General features: G+C 36.8%; 3 protein-coding genes across 8 annotated transcripts in view; all 3 read left to right on the top strand.

The window, feature by feature from the left end:
* Positions 1-11,920, top strand: part of LOC135626966 (uncharacterized) — a 28,401-nt gene extending 16,481 nt beyond the window's left edge. The window contains exons 15-26 of one of the 3 annotated variants that reach the window (XM_065132829.1): positions 1,457-1,527; positions 2,423-2,500; positions 2,635-2,728; positions 6,232-6,330; positions 6,937-7,136; positions 7,226-7,340; positions 9,829-9,960; positions 10,060-10,167; positions 10,325-10,434; positions 10,501-10,596; positions 10,900-11,156; positions 11,264-11,920. In XM_065132829.1, coding sequence (XP_064988901.1) covers positions 1,457-1,527; positions 2,423-2,500; positions 2,635-2,728; positions 6,232-6,330; positions 6,937-7,136; positions 7,226-7,340; positions 9,829-9,960; positions 10,060-10,167; positions 10,325-10,434; positions 10,501-10,596; positions 10,900-11,156; positions 11,264-11,349 — 1,446 coding nt within the window. In that variant the 3' untranslated portion in view covers positions 11,350-11,920. Of the gene's footprint in view, positions 1-1,456; positions 1,528-2,422; positions 2,501-2,634; positions 2,729-6,231; positions 6,331-6,936; positions 7,137-7,225; positions 7,341-9,828; positions 9,961-10,059; positions 10,168-10,324; positions 10,435-10,500; positions 10,597-10,899; positions 11,157-11,246 lie in introns of all 3 variants that reach the window. The other 2 variants (XM_065132831.1, XM_065132830.1) reach the window with 2 other exon arrangements.
* A 387-nt stretch (positions 11,921-12,307) lies between these two features.
* LOC135626967 (uncharacterized) lies at positions 12,308-15,590 on the top strand. 4 transcript variants are annotated; one of them, XM_065132833.1, is made up of 3 exons: positions 12,308-12,405; positions 13,254-14,112; positions 15,447-15,590. In XM_065132833.1, exon 2 carries the CDS (start codon positions 13,297-13,299, stop codon positions 14,092-14,094), a length of 798 nt encoding a protein of 265 aa, XP_064988905.1. In that variant the 5' UTR covers positions 12,308-12,405; positions 13,254-13,296; the 3' UTR covers positions 14,095-14,112; positions 15,447-15,590. The 4 variants fall into 4 exon arrangements, with proteins under 4 accessions (XP_064988905.1, XP_064988904.1, XP_064988906.1 ...); XM_065132834.1 differs by lacking the exon at positions 15,447-15,590 and adding an exon at positions 13,056-13,125 and having other exon boundaries at positions 12,357-12,405; positions 13,254-14,306; XM_065132832.1 differs by lacking the exon at positions 15,447-15,590 and having other exon boundaries at positions 13,254-14,306.
* A 372-nt stretch (positions 15,591-15,962) lies between these two features.
* LOC135626968 (bZIP transcription factor 53-like) lies at positions 15,963-16,887 on the top strand. The gene is made up of 2 exons (XM_065132837.1): positions 15,963-16,278; positions 16,381-16,887. Exons 1-2 carry the CDS (start codon positions 16,229-16,231, stop codon positions 16,784-16,786), a joined length of 456 nt encoding a protein of 151 aa, XP_064988909.1. The 5' UTR covers positions 15,963-16,228; the 3' UTR covers positions 16,787-16,887.
* Positions 16,888-17,675: the final 788 nt, after the last annotated feature.

Below are 17,675 nucleotides of genomic sequence, written 5' to 3'. Positions count from 1 at the left end.
GATAGTATGTAATTGGTTGTTATCTTCCATATTTGAAATCGGTTTGGTTCGGTCCGAACTAGTTAACCAAACTGCGGAAGAGTACTCTCCCGAACTGAGATCGTTTATCTTTTTCAAAATTGAACTATTGATGAATTGGTTCAAACCAAACCGGTTCTGTTTGGTTTGAACACCCCTAATGATGGTGGGTGAAGATCCACGCTGCTGAGCCCAAATATTTGGACACGTTACTATGCTCTAGAATCCAGAGTCCAATTAGTTTCAGCAATTGTGTTGTTTGAATTCCAAGTTTGTGACATAATTTTTTGTGTCGGAATATGTGGAAATGGGATGGTTTTTTGTTGCCGAATGAGTAGCCATTCGAGATGATCTTCATAATTCAAGGTTTGTTGGGCATAAGAGAGTCTTGGGATTTAGTTTAAAATCCTATTGTTTGGACTGGCTCATTGAAATTGGCCAAAAAAGAGAACATAAAAAATGATAAAGCTAATTGTATAAAAAATAGAAAAAATAATAATTATTGCAGCATATCATTTATTTTTATATTTTTATTTAAGTTTTTACAAATAAATAACTCAAGAAAGTGATTAACAGAAAATGGGGAAAGATCTGCATCATCTTCTTCCTCCCCTCTTCTCACCTATCTATCTTGGTTTTATTGGTGGAATAGCCATATAATCTAAAGACATTGAACTTTTACGCCAAAGTGTTCTAGCTTTTCTGGAAACATGTTGTTTCAGCAATAGCTCCTTTTGGTGTCAATTGAATTTGATTGTGTTGATCATGAAGGGTACTATCCTCTTGAATGATAATTTGTATGATTCTTTTCTTACTTCACGGGCATAGATTTGGATTTGGATATGGATGTGATGATATATATATATATATATATATATATATATAATCTTTAAGATAAAAGGAAACAAAATGACATTGATGCAGCAACAACGTTGGCTACAGGGATTTTTTTTTTTCTGTGGTTGTGCACTTTATAAGACAATATCTTTAGTTAAATCAAGATCATTCAAATATCTTTTTATTGTTTCACAGTGTTCTTAGGTCTCCTCGTGTCTCTTATTACACCATAGGTACCAATTTACTTATCCTAACTTAATCTATAGATCTTCTTAAAATATGTCAATTACCATTTTAGGGAATTGTTCCTCGTTTTATCTTGTATGGCAAACAATTTGAAGTATCCACGATTGGTGGTTGAGTTGGTGATTCTTATTCTTGGTGAATATCAACTTTGAGTATGTGTCTATTATAGACTCATAAGTTTCCATCTATAAATAGAAATAACTCTTTTCATCAAATTTTAATTTTTTTCTCATCGGTATGTTTCCTGAAGTGTTTCTGTAAGATGCATTGTGGAATTTGGATGTCTGTAGTTCACAGTCTTTGTGCCTTGACTTGAGAGACCAATGTGACATTATTTTTTTCCTCCATGTACCAGGTTTTATTCTTGCATGAATTTTGTTCTCTGAGTAAAAGCTTGCAACAGGTTCAGCAATTGCGGTTATTTCGGTATGTTCATGTTTGTAGCTATAGAGATGTTTTTTTTTTTTTTATGTTGCAGTATAGCTTTGAAGCAACCAGTCTACTGATTGCCATATAGCTTTGTTATGGTTCTTTCAAATAACATTTGGCTGAAATATTTGTTAATTTTATAATGGGGAGGTGTAACAAAAACGTTTAATGGATATCTGAGTATGTAATGTTGTGCTAAACAATGAAATGGATGGGATGCCATACATGTTTTGGAATAAAATATCTAATTGTTCCAAGTCCTGAAGTTTGATTAAGAAATTGAAGTCTCATTATCATTAAGTGTGCTTTATTATTCTAATAGAAAATAGCCATCTCTTGTAAGTTGGTTGACATAAGAAAACCACAAAGCTTGAGGTTTCTTGCAAATGCAGTTACAGTAGTGGTAGTGTATAAGCAACTGTGTTCAAGAAACAATTTGTATCTATGCATGATAATTCGTGTTGATTGAATTGAATTATATTTGGAAGTTAAAATTATTTAGCAACATTTGAGTTTTCAGCAACCATACGTTGCATGTGAATTGTTGCATGTTTCGAGATCCCCTCTTTGGCTGCAACTATAGATATTTGGTTTTGTGTACCACAAGAGAGACTTGGTATCTTTCTTGGAGCAATTTAAAATTGTTGTAAATTTAGGATTTTGAATTCTTGTAATCATTGCAGTTTTGAGGAAGCCAAACATAAAAGGATCCTCATACATATGAAACTATTGGTTACCTTCTGATACATAATCATTAAAATGATTTTAACTGAGATAATAGTTAATTATATAGGTTTAGAATCAAATTTATTTAAGAAACAAAAGTCTACATTTATCCTTGTAAATGCCTTTTTGATAGTCTTCTGTAGTCCAATGATATTTTTACCAACAGGGATCTTGCTGCTGAAGGCTTATTTGACATCATTACAGATGTGTTGCAGAGTCAGGACAAAAAGCTTGTTTCTGCTGGGTAATAAGTAGCCTTATGTCTGTTAATATTCTTTTAAGTTATTTGTAGCTGAGCCAAATTGTAGGGATCTATGTCTGTTGTTTTAATTTTTATTGGCATATGCTAAATTGTGCAGCTATCTATTTGTAATGCAGGACAGAGATTCTTATCCTTTTTCTTAACCAAGATCCTAACCTTGTTAGATCATATGTCATCCAACAAGAGGGAAATTCTCTTCTTGGACTTTTGGTAAGCAAGTTGATAGCTATATGGTCTGTCTTAAAATGCACATTTTTTTTATATTTATTTATCTCTAGTGAGCTCTTTTCGTTCTTGAAAAATGTCAAGGATGTCAGTAATATCTTAATATCTTAACGTGAGACACAATTTGTTGTGACTTGTGAGACTAAAATGTTGGTGTTGGTCCTAGTCCAGACTTAAACATGGACTGCCCTGATTTCGTTGGAACTGCCTGGTATTGGCTGAACTTGGTGAAACATCAAAACTTAACCAATGCTGGTTGAAAATTGTTGAATTTTGATCAGTTTCTTTTAAAAGCATCAGTTCAGTTCATTATGTGAACTGGGCTTCTAGTTTAATAAATGTGTCGATTTGATCAATTGAATAGGGAGAAGATTAGGAAGAGAAAGTTTGCTGTTTTCTTGTGTTTCTTTTCTTATCGGTTTTTTAACGTACTTGTGCACAGCACCAGTGGGTTCAGCAACCAGAGTGGTACAAGTAACCGGAAAGGCCTTCCTAAATGAGACCTGACTTTCTATCGTTATTTAGACCTAAGCGCCTATTTGTGATGGAAGATTTTGTTTATTTGATTGATGATAATTTGAATTCTTATGATTTTGGCTCAATAAAACCTTGATTGGCCTTGTCCCACAAATAGTAACTAAATTTGTTTTTTTTATGCAAGATAAATTACTTAAGTACTTTGAATTTCATTAGTTAATTTTCTTGAAAGGCTTAGACATTTTTTTTCATTAATGTATTTGGTATGTATAATGGCTTCTCCGATGTTTTTCTGTGATATCCATATAGGGGAAGAGGTATATGCTTCATTCCACAAACATCATAAGCCTGTTTGTTAGTTCTGTTTGTGCTCGATGTATTTTACAATTACATGTGTAACAAATAAAAAGTTTCATATTAGACCTTGGGTTTCCTAGCCAATCAGTTTTGTAATTGTCAGAACTAATATAGTACCATCAATTACATTTTTTGTCCATGGAACCGGAAAATGGCATGAATAGTGTCCAAACTGTGCCAAAGTTTGGACAACTCAAGTACATTATATCATGTACTTGGCGCTGCATGATTCATGTGGAATGCATACTAGATATGGATGTGCCACCATATCCTCAGCAAGATATTTGCATTTACATGTACTTTTGACCTATATTACATTCTTTGACTAGATGCATGTAATCGGCACTATTGCACCTTCATGGTTACAACATGTTTTTAGAATTTTATAGCTTTTATTGGCCGTAGCAAGAGATTACATTTAATAAACCTAGACATTACGTGCATTTTTTCTATGATCTACCTTTCAATCTTTTAATAAGGATTGCCTTAGATTTGGTTGATCTTCATGTAGGTTTTGTAACATCCTATAATGTGATTATGTTGTTTTTTGGATAAAAAAATTGTTAGATCTTATTGGCTGTAATGATTGACCGATCATATTATGTGATAGTAAAGAGATCTTGATGAATTGGGGATGCTACTATGTTCGAACCTTTCAAATCTGACACCTGGTCACTTTGTGGTTCTATCTGGATTGCCTCTGGTGTTGTTATCTTGGTTAAGGTCCAGTTCCACTGTGTGTTCAAATTTTGAGACTATAAGAGCAAAGTTGTTGACATAATATACAGAAAATTATTAATTAATGCAACTTATGCTATGTTCATTTGTAAATTGATCATTTAAGCAAAGAGTTACCATTTCTTTTCTTGAACAGATGGAGATAAGGAAAGAATAAGTTCTAGAGGCACAAGATTAACAAAGAGATTAGTTATAGGCTAAAGTTATCAATCATGGTTGAATTTAGCTGGAAAAGTTAAGCATAACACATTATCTAATGCATGCGCTAAAATCTGGGTCAATATATTGGGGATCTTATATTTCTGATAAAGCTAAGTTGGGACAAGGTGAGCTTGTTATTTTGTTTTGAGCAGTCTTGACTTGTTACACCTGGAATCAATAGTCTTCTAAGTCCAATATTTATTGGTAGTGCATGTTTACCCATGGCAGAAACATATAAACTCTTAGTTTGGGACTATTGGGCATCACATGTCTACTGTCACTGACAACTTTAGCTTTTATATTGCCACCGACATCGAGTAAAACAGATAAACTTGATTGTTGTACAACTTACATATATGGTGCCACATTATGACATCTAAGAGTAGAACTGTAGCTTTTAAAACAACAATTGTGGCTTAAAGCTGATTTTCCCTTGTATACATCTAGATAAGTAGAACTGTAGTAGACCTAAAAGGATATCGTGGACCCTAATCTCTCTTACATGTCAAAAGGGACTCAGAGGCTCCATGATATTACATGAATCAGCAGGGGTACAATACTGTTCATTGATGCTTACTAGCTAATATAATCTAAAATAGATTTCTGCAGCATATGTTTCTTGCACCAAATTAGTGGTACAACACTGTTCATTGTACTTAATTTTTAAACGAACTTTGATGAGTATCCATATCCTACCTTTGATGTTTTCATGCAAATTAGTGGTGAATTTTATATCTTTCATGTTAACATTATAATATCATGTGTGGATGGATTGAACTTTATGTTTTGTTTCAAGGTATATATATATATATATATATATATATATATATATATATATATATATATATATATATATATATATATATATATATATATATATATATATATAAGTTTGACTTACCGGTCCGAGCCAGTGTGTCGGCCGGTCGACGGCAGGACACGTCTTGCTCCGTACCAGTGTATCGACACATGGTATGCCGATGCGTACCAATGTTTCGATGAGAAAGAAAAAGAGGTTGAAGAGGAAGGTCTGGTGGAGGAACAGAAGAGGAAGAAGGAGAAAGGAAGAAGAATAAAGAAAAGGAAGAGGAGAAGAAGTGCAGCGATACTTGGGAAGCAGCGGTAGTGTCGAAGGGAAGCAGTAGCTTCACAGTGGCAAAGAGACAGTGCTGCTACTGCATCGCAATGTTGAAGAGGCAGTGTTGTTGTAGCATCGCAGCGGCGAAGAGGCAGTGCTGCTACAGCATTGCAGTGGCGAATCAGTGAAGATGTAGCGTTGCTGCAGCAGTGAAGAGGCAGCGCCGCTGCAACATCGCAGCGGTGAAGAGGCAGCGCCGCTGAAACATCGCAGCGGTGAAGAGGCAGTGCCACAGCTTTGTGTGCGAGAAGAGCCCTAATATGTTTTTTTTAACGCTGAAATGGATTGGGCCCACCACTTTTTGATTTTTTTATTATTTTAATGCAGATCGCCGGAAAACGGGGTGGTCTGAGTATCGGTCCACGCCTGGACCGGTATGTACCACCAAAACCGTACCATTTCGGGCGGTATAGTAATCCTTATATATATTCCTTTTACAATTATGTTTGTTGTGTTCATCTTTATATTGCAAGGTTAGCTAATTATTGTTTTACTTATTTGTGTCTTGACCTGGATGGATAAATCTATGTTATTTTTTGTTGTAAAAAATAGATTTTACTGATGAAAAAATTTCCAGGTCAAGGGTATAGTTACTGATATTGGGGAGGATATGCATTGTCAGTTCCTTGAAGTTATTCGAATATTGGTTGACTCCTACACTACATCTGGTTCACAGGTACTCAAGTAAAAAAAATTATGATTTTATATTGTCTTATTTCTTTGTTGTCCTACCTGTTGCTTGTGTGAACATCTAAAACATCATTTTTCACACATATCATGTCAGTTGATTTTTGAGTTTCTTTGAATGTTCATTTATTCCCTGTTTTTAAACATGAGCTTATCAGAAACATTAAATATATACCGGCAATGGTCGCTTCATCAGTGTACAAAGCGTTATGTTCTTGCAACAATTTCCAAATCATGTTTTCTTGGTACTATCTTCTCATAATTAATAAATATCTTTAAGGGAAATGAGAGAATTAAACTGATTCATGAGTCGTATCCAATCTTGACAAGGATTTTTTTAATGTTTGCTTGCTTTAAGCAATCTTTCCTGGTATAGACTCTGAAAATTTTCCCTTTATATTAACTTGCAATAAGCTTTCTTTAATCATTTATCTTGTTTGATGCTTTTTACTGTTTGCTTGCTTCTGACTATCTTTCCCTTCTATAAACTGTTTGAAAATCTTCTTTTTATATTATCTTGCAAGGAACTTCTTTGATCACTGAGTTCGTATGCTAATGCTTTCATAATATTTGATTATTATTCTGTTCGCTGCAGCGAGACACAATTGTAGAGATCTTCTATGAAACTCATCTGCCTCAGTTAGTAGATGTCATAGCATCAGCGTGTCCCCCACAGAACACTTCCCGGTCAATTGCTAAATCATCTGCAACCATTACTTTAACGAAACCAGAAATTTTATCAAACATCTGTGAGCTGCTGTGTTTCTGTGTGATTCATCACCCCTATAGAACAAGGTGAGAATATGATCAAATCTCTATGTTGCTAACTATATTGCTTGATAATCTTCTCAGATTAGAGGTGCTTACTTTTCTTGTATATACAGGTGTAGTTTTCTTGTGAATAATGCCATAGAGAAGGTCTTGTGTCTAACATGCAGAAGAGAAAAGTTTCTAGTGGTGGCTGCTATTCGTTTCATGCGTACTATTGTCTCCTACAAGGTGTGTCTTCCAGTTTTGCATTAGTAACTGTTTTCCATCATTCAGATATTGAACAAATATATTATCTGCATATCCTCATATTTGTGCTCTATCACAAGTGCAGATAATATTGACTAGTTGCTTGTTTGTTAAGCATAACAAACATTGCAAGATGTAGATATACTAACAAGGAAATCAAGACATGTTTATCAAGTTGCCTCCCACAGCTTCTTCTGGTTACTGTTGTAGACTTGTAATATTAGTCTAACAAGATAAATAAACACTCTAGTTTTTAATATACCGTATTGGAATTTTATACATTAAATTGATTGTAAATAAGACCCTAGAGGTTCTCCAAAATTGTCTCTAACAATAAGATTGAAAATATCATATTCTTAAATCAAGTAGGACTATGGCATCCCTTAGGCAGGAGAGCTAGCTGAGATTCAATCAGGTCTTATTACAGATTTTGACTTGGGATGTTTCTTGGATCTACTTCAGTTTCATCATCTTCTAGTTTGGTATGGATTATAATCTGTTAGTGTGCCTCCTATGTGTTCATGAGCCCAATAATGATTGGGGTTGCTCGATTTGGACTATTAGGACTCGACTTCTGGGGAGCCTACTGGCTGCTTAAGGTGCTTTTAGTCACTAAAATTTTGCAATGTGATACTTGCCAAGTATCTTTTGGGCCTTAAGATGCACTAACCAGTAACTTTAGTCTAGTTGGTTAACATAGTTCTGAAAATTGGTTGTTAACATGGTTTCTTGAAGAAGTAATGACTTTGAGAACTCTACGCTGATTACCTTGTCTGTTCTAAAACAATGTTGGAGTGTCATTGTTCCTTCTGAAGACCAAAATTCAACATGCTGTTTGTCCCATGGTCATTAATATGCTGGTATTTGTTTATGGATCTTGGAAAAAATGTTATTTGAGAACATTGAAGTATCTTGGCTTTCTATTTAAACTGGATCTAGGCCTAGAATAAATAATAACATATTAGAAGGCGATGTTGGATAAACAGCATGAAGTTTCATAGCTGTGGGTTATGTCTCAGATTGAAGTGCTACTTGGATAAAAGTGTACACTCCTAGTAATTCTGGATTATCAAGTTGTGAGCATATGCCTACTAAACCATGAGGCAACTTATATGTCAACCAATTCGACCACTCAGTGTGAACTGTGTAGGAGGCAGATTCCTGGAGTAGGATGGGACTCCAATAGTTTTTCTACTGAGGACCTATGCTAAATGCAACCCAACCAAAATCCACTAATGGGGCTATTTTGCTGCCTCTCACTATGTGTTACAGGTAAGTCAGTAATCTTTGGGATGAGAAACAATATCCATTTCTAATCATGTTGAGAATCGTTGAGCTTCAGGACTGATAACAGTAAAATTGATTGTTCTTGGTCTAATCTCCGGTCAAGCTAAAAACTTAAAGCCAACAAAATCCAAGCTAAACCTATAAGCTTGATGAATACCATTAATTGCTGAAGATTGGAGGCAGATAATTTAGACCTTAGGACCCAGACTTATTCTTGGACTCCAATTTTGTCATTTTATTCTTTTGCCCATACACAACTAATTATTTTAAATTTCAAACAACTTTTTCGATATATGGGTTGTTTTTTAGGCTGCTACATCATGCTGGGATAGACATGACAAAAAGTTTGTTTGAAATCCCACCCAAGGAATGCCATTTCAGGTATGGACCCATATTGGTCCTTGCTGCGTCCGGTATGTATCGGTTGGTATTGTTATATACTGACTCATGGTACATTGATATCTACTGGTGACTCAAAGATGAAGAAGAGGAAGGAACATATGATAGTGGCGGAAGAGGAGTAAGAGGAAGGAGGAAGGAAGAGGAAGGAAGAAAAGGAGACAATGGAGAAAGAGGAGGGAGGAGGAAGAACTAAGAAGAAGCAGTGGAGGAAGAGGAGGAAGCTTACGTAGTTAGTAACATGTGGTGGGTGGTGGGGAGGTAAGCAGCATTGGGCGTTAGTAGTGACTTTGTGCTCCCCATGTAATTGGAGGGGTAAACTATAAGGTTTCCTTTATAACTTTTTTAATGGGTCTTGGTTCAATCGCTTGAAACGAGAGTGGTCCATGGACTGGTTAATGTAACTGGTATGTCTCACTTGTTTCATACCATTCTAGGTGAAATGTCATTCCATGAATTTCCAACATCTCTTGATCATATTGTAAGGTGCATGGAAAGGATGAGCTATCTTCAATACATACGCCCTGGTCAAAAACAATCCCCCTGGTAGACATTTAGGATTAGATTATGCTTGCGCCTCTGACTGTAGAATAGGTTGGGTCTAGTCCTTCGGTCTTATGGTGGATAACTAAATTGTTTTTATTGGCTTTCTTTTTCTGTACTAATTGTGTCCATTGCATGCTCTAAATCACAGTACTGTTACTTAAACCAACTGTATGCATTAGTCCATTACTAGTGACATCAGATAAATGTTGAATGACTAGTGAATCTGGACGTCTTACAGGATGAACATCTTCTTCGTCACATTGTTAAAAACAATCTATTAAAACCAATCATCGAGGCATTCATTGAGAATGGTGATCGCTACAATATGCTGCATTCAGGAGTTCTTGAACTTTTGGAGTATATCCGGAAGGTAGTCTTCCTTCTGGTTTCTTCTCTGATAGTGTTTTTGAGGATGTTTATATATTTTATTTTATAATTTCGTTTTCATGGCTATCCGAAATATATGCAGGAGAATGTAAAAGTTCTTGTCTTGTATGTAGTTGATTCCTTTTGGGATCAACTGCTGGAGTTTCAGCACTTGGGGACTGTCCAGGCCCTAAAGGTCAAATATGAGCAGGTGTGATTCTGTTTCTCAGACTGATTTTTTGATGCATTTTTTAGGTTGATGTCAATTAAATTAATAATGGAAGGAAAATCATGCTACTACTTTTGATTGTTTAGATATTACTTCTACTTCTGCATTGGTTTATTCTGGTCCCTTTATCTTGTGTCAGCTGCTGGAGAATCCTGAGAATAAAAATGCTACTATCACTGTAGACCCTCGAAGAAAAACCGAGGACCGTGCTCTTGAAAAGGAGGAAGAAGACTATTTTAATGAGGACAGGTATGTTATGCTAATAATAGTAATGTTGCGTGTGTAACGTAAGAGTTTAATTGGTGTGTAATCCAGTGATGAAGAAGACTCCGTTGCTCATTCATCGCATGTTCGAAACCAAAATGTACGATCAAAGCTGCCTAATGGAACCAAGGACCACCCATCTTCAAGGTATCCTTTAGCACAGTGTTATTACCTTTAAATCATTCTATTGCTGAATACACCCATATTGTCACTTTTCAGTCAATTAATACAGGTAAGATGCTGTAGCAGGAGTCTTTATACATAAATTTTGTGATTATGTCAGATAAATTGTTCTAAAAGACTCATATAATTCATTTCACAATGGAGAATGAGAAAGCTGCTGATACTTTAGTTATCAGTTTGTTTTCTAATGAAACTGTGTTCTGCATTTGGTTGTTCGACAATCTTCATTTATAGCTAATGTATATGGATCACTAATGTATGTTGTAGGTCTGGATCTGTTGGACTTGTTGACTATGACGATGATGACGACGATGACTATAATCCACCATCTAAAAAATCTGAAGCTTCTGCAGAGGATGAGGACGGTGTGGCTTTTTCCAGAATCAAGCGCAAGTCCACCACTTCGCCTGACTGCAAAGATGAGAAGCCTGAGCTAGTGAAGAAACCAAAGATGGATCTACGTGTAAATGATGCTAAGGCTGCCATCTTTGCTGCAAGTTCAACCTGCAGTGACAGCAATACAGGTAATATGAGGTCACCCCTTACCTTCTATGGATTGTGTACAAAATGAAATGGATGAATTAATTATTAGGAAAAGATTCTGTGTCCCTAAGGTGGTATCTGTCTGAAGCTGTAGATACGAGACAGTCAAGTGGAGAGGATTGTCCGTCAGCACCTGTCAATAATTCTTCATCAGCGGGTGTTGTGAATGGCTAACCGTTCATGGTTTGGAGCCATGTTGAATATGATGAAGTCATAGTTTTGGCTTAATTATCAAGCAATGAACTCTCATTGCACAAGAAGTCAACAAAGGTTGCAGTAGACATTTTTAAATCTCGTTTCAAGGAGGAAGATGGACAAGAAGAATGGTCGAACCATGGCTGGATCTGGAAGGGGTGAAACAAGTCTGTAAACTGTATATTTGAAGCATAGGTCTTCTTTGGAGCAGCATGAATTATTTTCTTGCTGGCGGAGCGATGGGCCATTAGCATCAGCATGTATTTATTCTTGTTCACTTGTAGAACAGTCAGAACTTCAATACATCTTGTGAACGATGAAAGAGACCATCACTTGTTTATCAGAAAAAAAAAGAAAATTGTGGGTACAACTTAAAAATATAACTACTGTAAGGAGACTCGGTTCTCTGCACTAGCTTTTTGAACTGGTGTGGAGTGTCTCTCAGTTCAGAGGTAATATTCAATTATGTACGGGTGACACTAGTTTCTTTCTTTTCCTTGTATTTAAAGAGTAGAATAAACCTTTCTTAACTAAGGCTTCTTTTTCTCCATCTTAACCTGTGTATTGTCCTGGTTCTTATCAAGTCTTTTCTTCATTGACAGACCAGTGTGAAATTTATTTTGATGGTTTTGTACTTATGCCAACATGTTAGTTCGAGAACGATTATGACAATGCCATCGGATGACGGCCGGCGTATCGATCGAACTGCATATGGCGGCACTAACAATACTGTGACGACGTACATCGGACAACGCCAAAAAAGAATTTAATATATTTAAAAGCGTAAATTTGGTTTATTCTACAGTGGCATGAATAACCTTTTCGAATTTACATGCTGAAAGTTTTAGTCTTAAGACCTCAAATTACAAATATTGAAATGGTTTTCTCTTTTATCGTTATATTTATTATCATTAAAAATAATTATCTAATGGTAATTATTCATACTATTAGTAGTATTACACGGTTTTCCGACACGCGCTTCCTTCCGACCCTCTGCATCGTCTAGGGTTTGGTCCTGCCCTTCTCGTCTCACAGGTACCTCGATTCGATCCTCTCGCATTCCTGTCTTACCTCTCCATCCGTTTCTTTCGGTGTTTGCTTTCTTCTTGGCGATCGATCTGAAAGATCCGAGATTACCTCTCCGTTCGTCTCTGCGCGTGTTTGTTTTCTGAAATCGATCCTTCTTTTATGCTTGTTGATGATCGATCTGAAAGATCTGGACAAGAAGATGATTACCTTTTATGCTTGTTGATGATCGATCTGAAAGATCTGGACAAGAAGATGATTACCTCTCTGTTCGTCTCTTTGCGCGTTTGCTTTCCGAAATTGATCGATTTCGTTTTTTTTTTTTGCTTATTGATGATCGATTTGGAAGATCTGTACGAAGAGATGGGTGCATCTCGTTCACACCTTCGCACGTTTGCTTTCTGAAGTCGGTCGTTCACGTTTTGGTTCTTGACGAACGATATGAAAGATCTGGTCGACTAGACTGGATGAGGAGTCGAGGGGTTCCTCTCTCCTAAGAATCCGGCTTTCGAAAGTACAACTTTTCTCAACGGGACTTATTCGCTTGCTATTGTTGTTTTCTGGGGCTCGCAGTTGTGCCTTCTCTTTGTTTTATTTGCTTTCGGAGCCTTGTTCCGCTAGTCTAGATGTGTGTTGATGTGCATTTCTATGACTTGTAGGATTAAAAGATACTGATGCCTTGGTTTCTACTTTCTACTATGTTCGGTTGGCTTCCCATTCGAAATCAAGGTTTCATAGCTCGGATGTGTTTCCTCCCAAGAAAATTAGGACTAGGTTTTGTTTTTTTTTTTCCAGCCATAAATTTAGGTTACCATGGAGTGGACCTCTTAATCCATTTACGTCTTTCTTTTTTCCAGGATATTAGGAGTTACAGATCGTTCTAATTATACAGTCATATATATGTCGAGCAAGAAGGAAGAGAAAGCGCAGGCTGCAGCTGAACGGATCAAGGCAGCGGCGCTGTCAGCTGCCAAGGGTCTTAGTCGGGCTCAAGCCGAGCGGGCTGCTGCTGCAGCAGCCCGAAATGTGAATGCCTATGGGCAGAAGGAAGAAGGACCTAGCCGATGGCAGGAAAGGAAGGAAGCAAAGCGCCAAATGTATCTGATGAGCACAGAGAAAGCTGTCAAATTGGGTGAAAGGAAGGATATCAAATCTTCCGTTTCCTCTGCTGGTGTCACCTCGCAGTGCCAGAAGTGTTATCAAGCTGGTCATTGGACTTACGAATGCAAGAACGAACGAGTCTATATTTCCCGGCCGTCAAGAACTCAGCAGCTCAAGAACCCGAAGCTGAAGATGACCCTCTCGGTGTCGTATGAATTGGACAACCCTGACATTGGGAAGGAAGAAAGGGATGAAGGGCGTGATAAGAAAGAGATTGGGGGAAAGAATGGCACAAAGAGCAAAAGAAAACACCGATCTGGTACTGATTCGGATGAGGACAGCAGTGAGGCCTCCGTGTTTGAAACAGATAGTGAGTCTTCAGTGACTGGTTCTGAAGACTCATCCGGTGAGTCTAGCTATAGCTCCAGTTCATCTGATTCAGAGGAAAGGAGGAGGCGGAGAAAGAAGCATAAGAAAAGGAGACAGAGAAGGTACAGTTCGTCTTCTGATTCGTCTGAGACCGAATCTGCTTCGGACAGTGACTCTGATGAGAAAATCAGCCGGAGGAAGAGCAGGCGACACAGCCGTAGGCGTTAGGCTGATTTCATAGGAATGGTAAGTTAACTCTTTTTATTAATGTTTGTTGTGGTTGTTCTGTTACTTATTCTGACCTTTAATGGTGATAATGTAGTGTCCAAAATTATGCTTGTTTTGTATTACAGCAGTATCGTCTGAGCAAATGTTTAATACTTTTCATGTGTGGCTACATAATTAAATATATGAATTTCATCTGCTTATTTGGTTGTTAATTTGAGAAATATGTGGAAAATAAGGAATGTACTTAAATTATGCTTCTATTAGCATTTTGATGATGGTAGTTGATTTATTGGGCAATGTTAGACTATTTAGTAGTGTACTTGAGCTAACTTACTGCTGAAAGCATTATGAAGAAAATGAGATCCACATTCCCATCCATATCCTTGTTTCTCTATTTTTTTCTTTGCACTTTTTTGAGTCTTTTCATAGTGTTGCATTTTCTTGTTTTAGTTTTTTTTTTTTCGGTCAATGTTCTTATCTGCTCAATCATTTTACATCTCCGTTTAAATTCTTTTCTTACTGATGATTTTCTTGTTCTTGTCTTCTATGTTATTATCGATGTTCTTACCTACTTAATCATTTTTTTTTTCCATTTTCGTTTAAACATTACTGCTCAATCGTCTCGCAATGTCACTGATTTTCTTTTTGTTGTCTGTTTTCATGGATGTTCTTGCTTCTGCTGCTTATGTTCTTTTAAAGTTTTTCTGAAATTTTTAAAAGTTTTATTATTGTAATTGTTGTTTTTTTCCCCATTTTCTTCTTCTTTGCGCTTCTTTTAATCTTTTCACGATTTCTCTATGTTTCAAGTGATTTTCTTATCCGCTCAATCATTTTCCATCTGTCTAATTTTTTTTTTCTTGATCTTGTCTATGTCTTTATTGAATGCTCAATCATTTTTTCCATCTGCATTTAAACATTACCGTTCAATATTTTTGTAATGTTGTTGATTTTCTTGTTTTTGTTTATGTTGATGTTTCTATCGGTGTCCTTACTGCTGCTGCTTGTGTTATTTTAAAGTTTTTCTTTTTCTTATTGGCGTTCTTATTTTATGTTATTTTAATGTTTTCTCGATGTATTTATCGTCTCAATAATTTTCCGTCTCCGTTTGGTCCAGCTTGATGATGGATACTTAAATGTCGTGTGTGTTTTTCGGTTGATGCTGTGCAACTAATTTTTTCGATGATGTTATAATTTGTTTTTGATTGCTAAAATAGTAAAACTCCCACTATTTGTTTTGAGTTCAGATGAAAGAGATGAATAATTATATTTTTGTCACGTGTAAAACTGTCATAATTTAGTTCGATTGTCGCCCGAAAGTAACGAGTCATCTTCACAGTTGTAATTGTCCACAGGTGTGAAGAGTAGATGGAAGCAAACTCGTCACATTGGTGTCCTGATGATGTGCGAAATAAGAGACAGTGTTGTCTTGGATCGAAAGCAGTTTTAAGATCATAAATTATGTTGGCAACTTACAATATAGGTATTTAACATAATTAATTGGAGACTAGGATGAAAATTTAGGAATATTAATCATATCGAATACTGATTTGATGATAATTAAGATATTACATATAGAAAAGGTATAGATATTATTATTATTATTATTATTATAAATAAAGATGGCAAAGCAATATCTTAGAGATAAAGAAATATGAAATTATTGTATCTAAAATTTTTATTAGAAGAGGAGATTTGAATTGTTATAATAGGTGTCTATTTCTGATTAGATGATTGATGATCCAACCGAAAGGGATCTAAGAGAAGAACAAATGGGGTGAGTAAATTTTTTTAAATTGTTGTTATAATATATATAACAATATGATATATATTGTTATAATATTATATATATATATATATATTATAATTATTTTATAGGTATAAGCTCTTTATTGCTAAAGTTGGGAGCACCCTTCCTTGGATATTGGTCTAACAGCAGAGATCGACTTCTTCTTGTTTCTTCACCCAACAAAGACATCGGTTTGCTGTCTTATCCGGGGGGAAGCAAGCAAATCCCTGTTCCCATATCCAAGCCTCTGCCACCTCGATTTCTCGTCCCTGTTCCCAAATCTCTCCTTTCGGTGGGTTTTCATACCCCCCCCCCGACCCCCGAAGACGCCATCCTCGTCCTCGTCGCATGATTCGCTTTCTTTCCCGGATCCCCGTTCGTTGTCCTAATGGTGTGAGGTCAGTTTCCATTCGAGCCCACTCCCTCTCACCTATATCAACGCCGCTGCTCTTGTTCGTCTTCTATGTGGTGTTCCTCGTAGCTTGCTCACTCATCATCAGGATGACACGGAACCCGGCGCCGGCGGCGGAGAGGAGGCAGAAGCGGAAGCTGTCGAACCGGGAGTCGGCGAGGCGGTCGCGCATGAGGAAGCAGCAGCGGTTGGAGTACCTGACCAGCACGGTGGTGCAGATGAGGGACGAGAAGGCGCGGATGGCCGAGCTGGCCGCCGGGGTGACCCAGCAGCGGCGGCTGCTGGAGTCGGAGAACAGCGCGCTCAGGGCGCAGGCGGTGGAGTTCGCCGAGAGGCTGCAGTCGCTGAGCTCGGTGCTCCGCCTGGTGGACGACGTCCGCGGGGCGGCCATGGAGGACGTGTCGGAGATCCCGCCGCCTGTTCCTGGGCTGTGGCAGTCCCCTCGCCCGGGCGTGCCCATCTTGGCCTCGGCGGACGTGTTTGAGTGCTGCTGAGCTTACTTTGGATTGTCTTTATCGATCCTCTCTTCCATTTCTGAGTGCAGTTAGTACTTGAGATAGGTTTCGTTGATTTCACAAAGTTGACCTTGTTGACATATTCTCTCTCTTCAACCAACTTGAATCTAAAGACCATATATATATATATATATATCTAATAAGCACTAATATCCAATAGAAAGTAGGAGTATATCTAAAAATAACAAATGTCAATATGCTGAATAAATAAGTATTAATGATAATAATTCTTGAAAGGGAAATATCGTCTCGGTATGTGATATTTAATTTACACATAATCAATTTTGAGAATTTAATTTGATTGTCAAATGAATCATATCATGAGTCTAACATCCAAAGACTCGTAACACAAGTTGGACATTAGACTGGTCAAATTCTATGGTCTTTCCCAATCAACTATTAAACTATTTAGGATAAAAATTTAAACCTTTAATATGATATTTTGAGGCTCAGTCTTAGTGACTAATATAGAGTCTTTTTGTTGAAGGATAAGTAATAAGGATAGGACTTGGACTTAGATTGCTACTACCAGTGAGCTGATGAGCTTTACATGTATTTAGAGAAAAGGGAATAGTTAGCAGACTCCCTAATAGATTGTCATACTCGATTCCTTGCAAACTTGAGTCAGCTTATGAGAATCACTAACAAAGATTAGGAAGAAATATTCTATAGAGTACACATAATTCAGATTGATATATTTGCAAGTGGTGTATTCTGCAGTCACAATATTAATAAGCACTATCTTGAAAAAAAAAAATGAAAAGAAAAAAAAAAAAGACTGAAGGCTAGAAAAGGGTTTATGCAGTCAGAAGGGCTTTTAGTTCATCAAATTCTGTGTAGAAAGAAAGTTCAAAATGCATGAGCATGC

The sequence above is a fragment of the Musa acuminata genome, chromosome BXJ2-11 (genome assembly GCF_036884655.1).
Source record: "Musa acuminata AAA Group cultivar baxijiao chromosome BXJ2-11, Cavendish_Baxijiao_AAA, whole genome shotgun sequence".
Classification (NCBI taxonomy): Eukaryota; Viridiplantae; Streptophyta; class Magnoliopsida; order Zingiberales; family Musaceae; genus Musa; species Musa acuminata.
This window is presented reverse-complemented; position numbering and strand designations above follow the sequence as displayed.

Coding starts and splice junctions, on each gene's coding strand:
- LOC135626967 (XM_065132833.1), top strand. CDS start 13,297: ATGTCGAGCAAGAAGGAAGAGAAAGCGCAGGCTGCAGCTGAACGGATC.
- LOC135626968 (XM_065132837.1), top strand. CDS start 16,229: ATGATTCGCTTTCTTTCCCGGATCCCCGTTCGTTGTCCTAATGGTGTG. Junction 16,279..16,380: donor CGTTGTCCTAATGGTGTGAG/GTCAGTTTCCAT, acceptor ACTCATCATCAG/GATGACACGGAACCCGGCGC.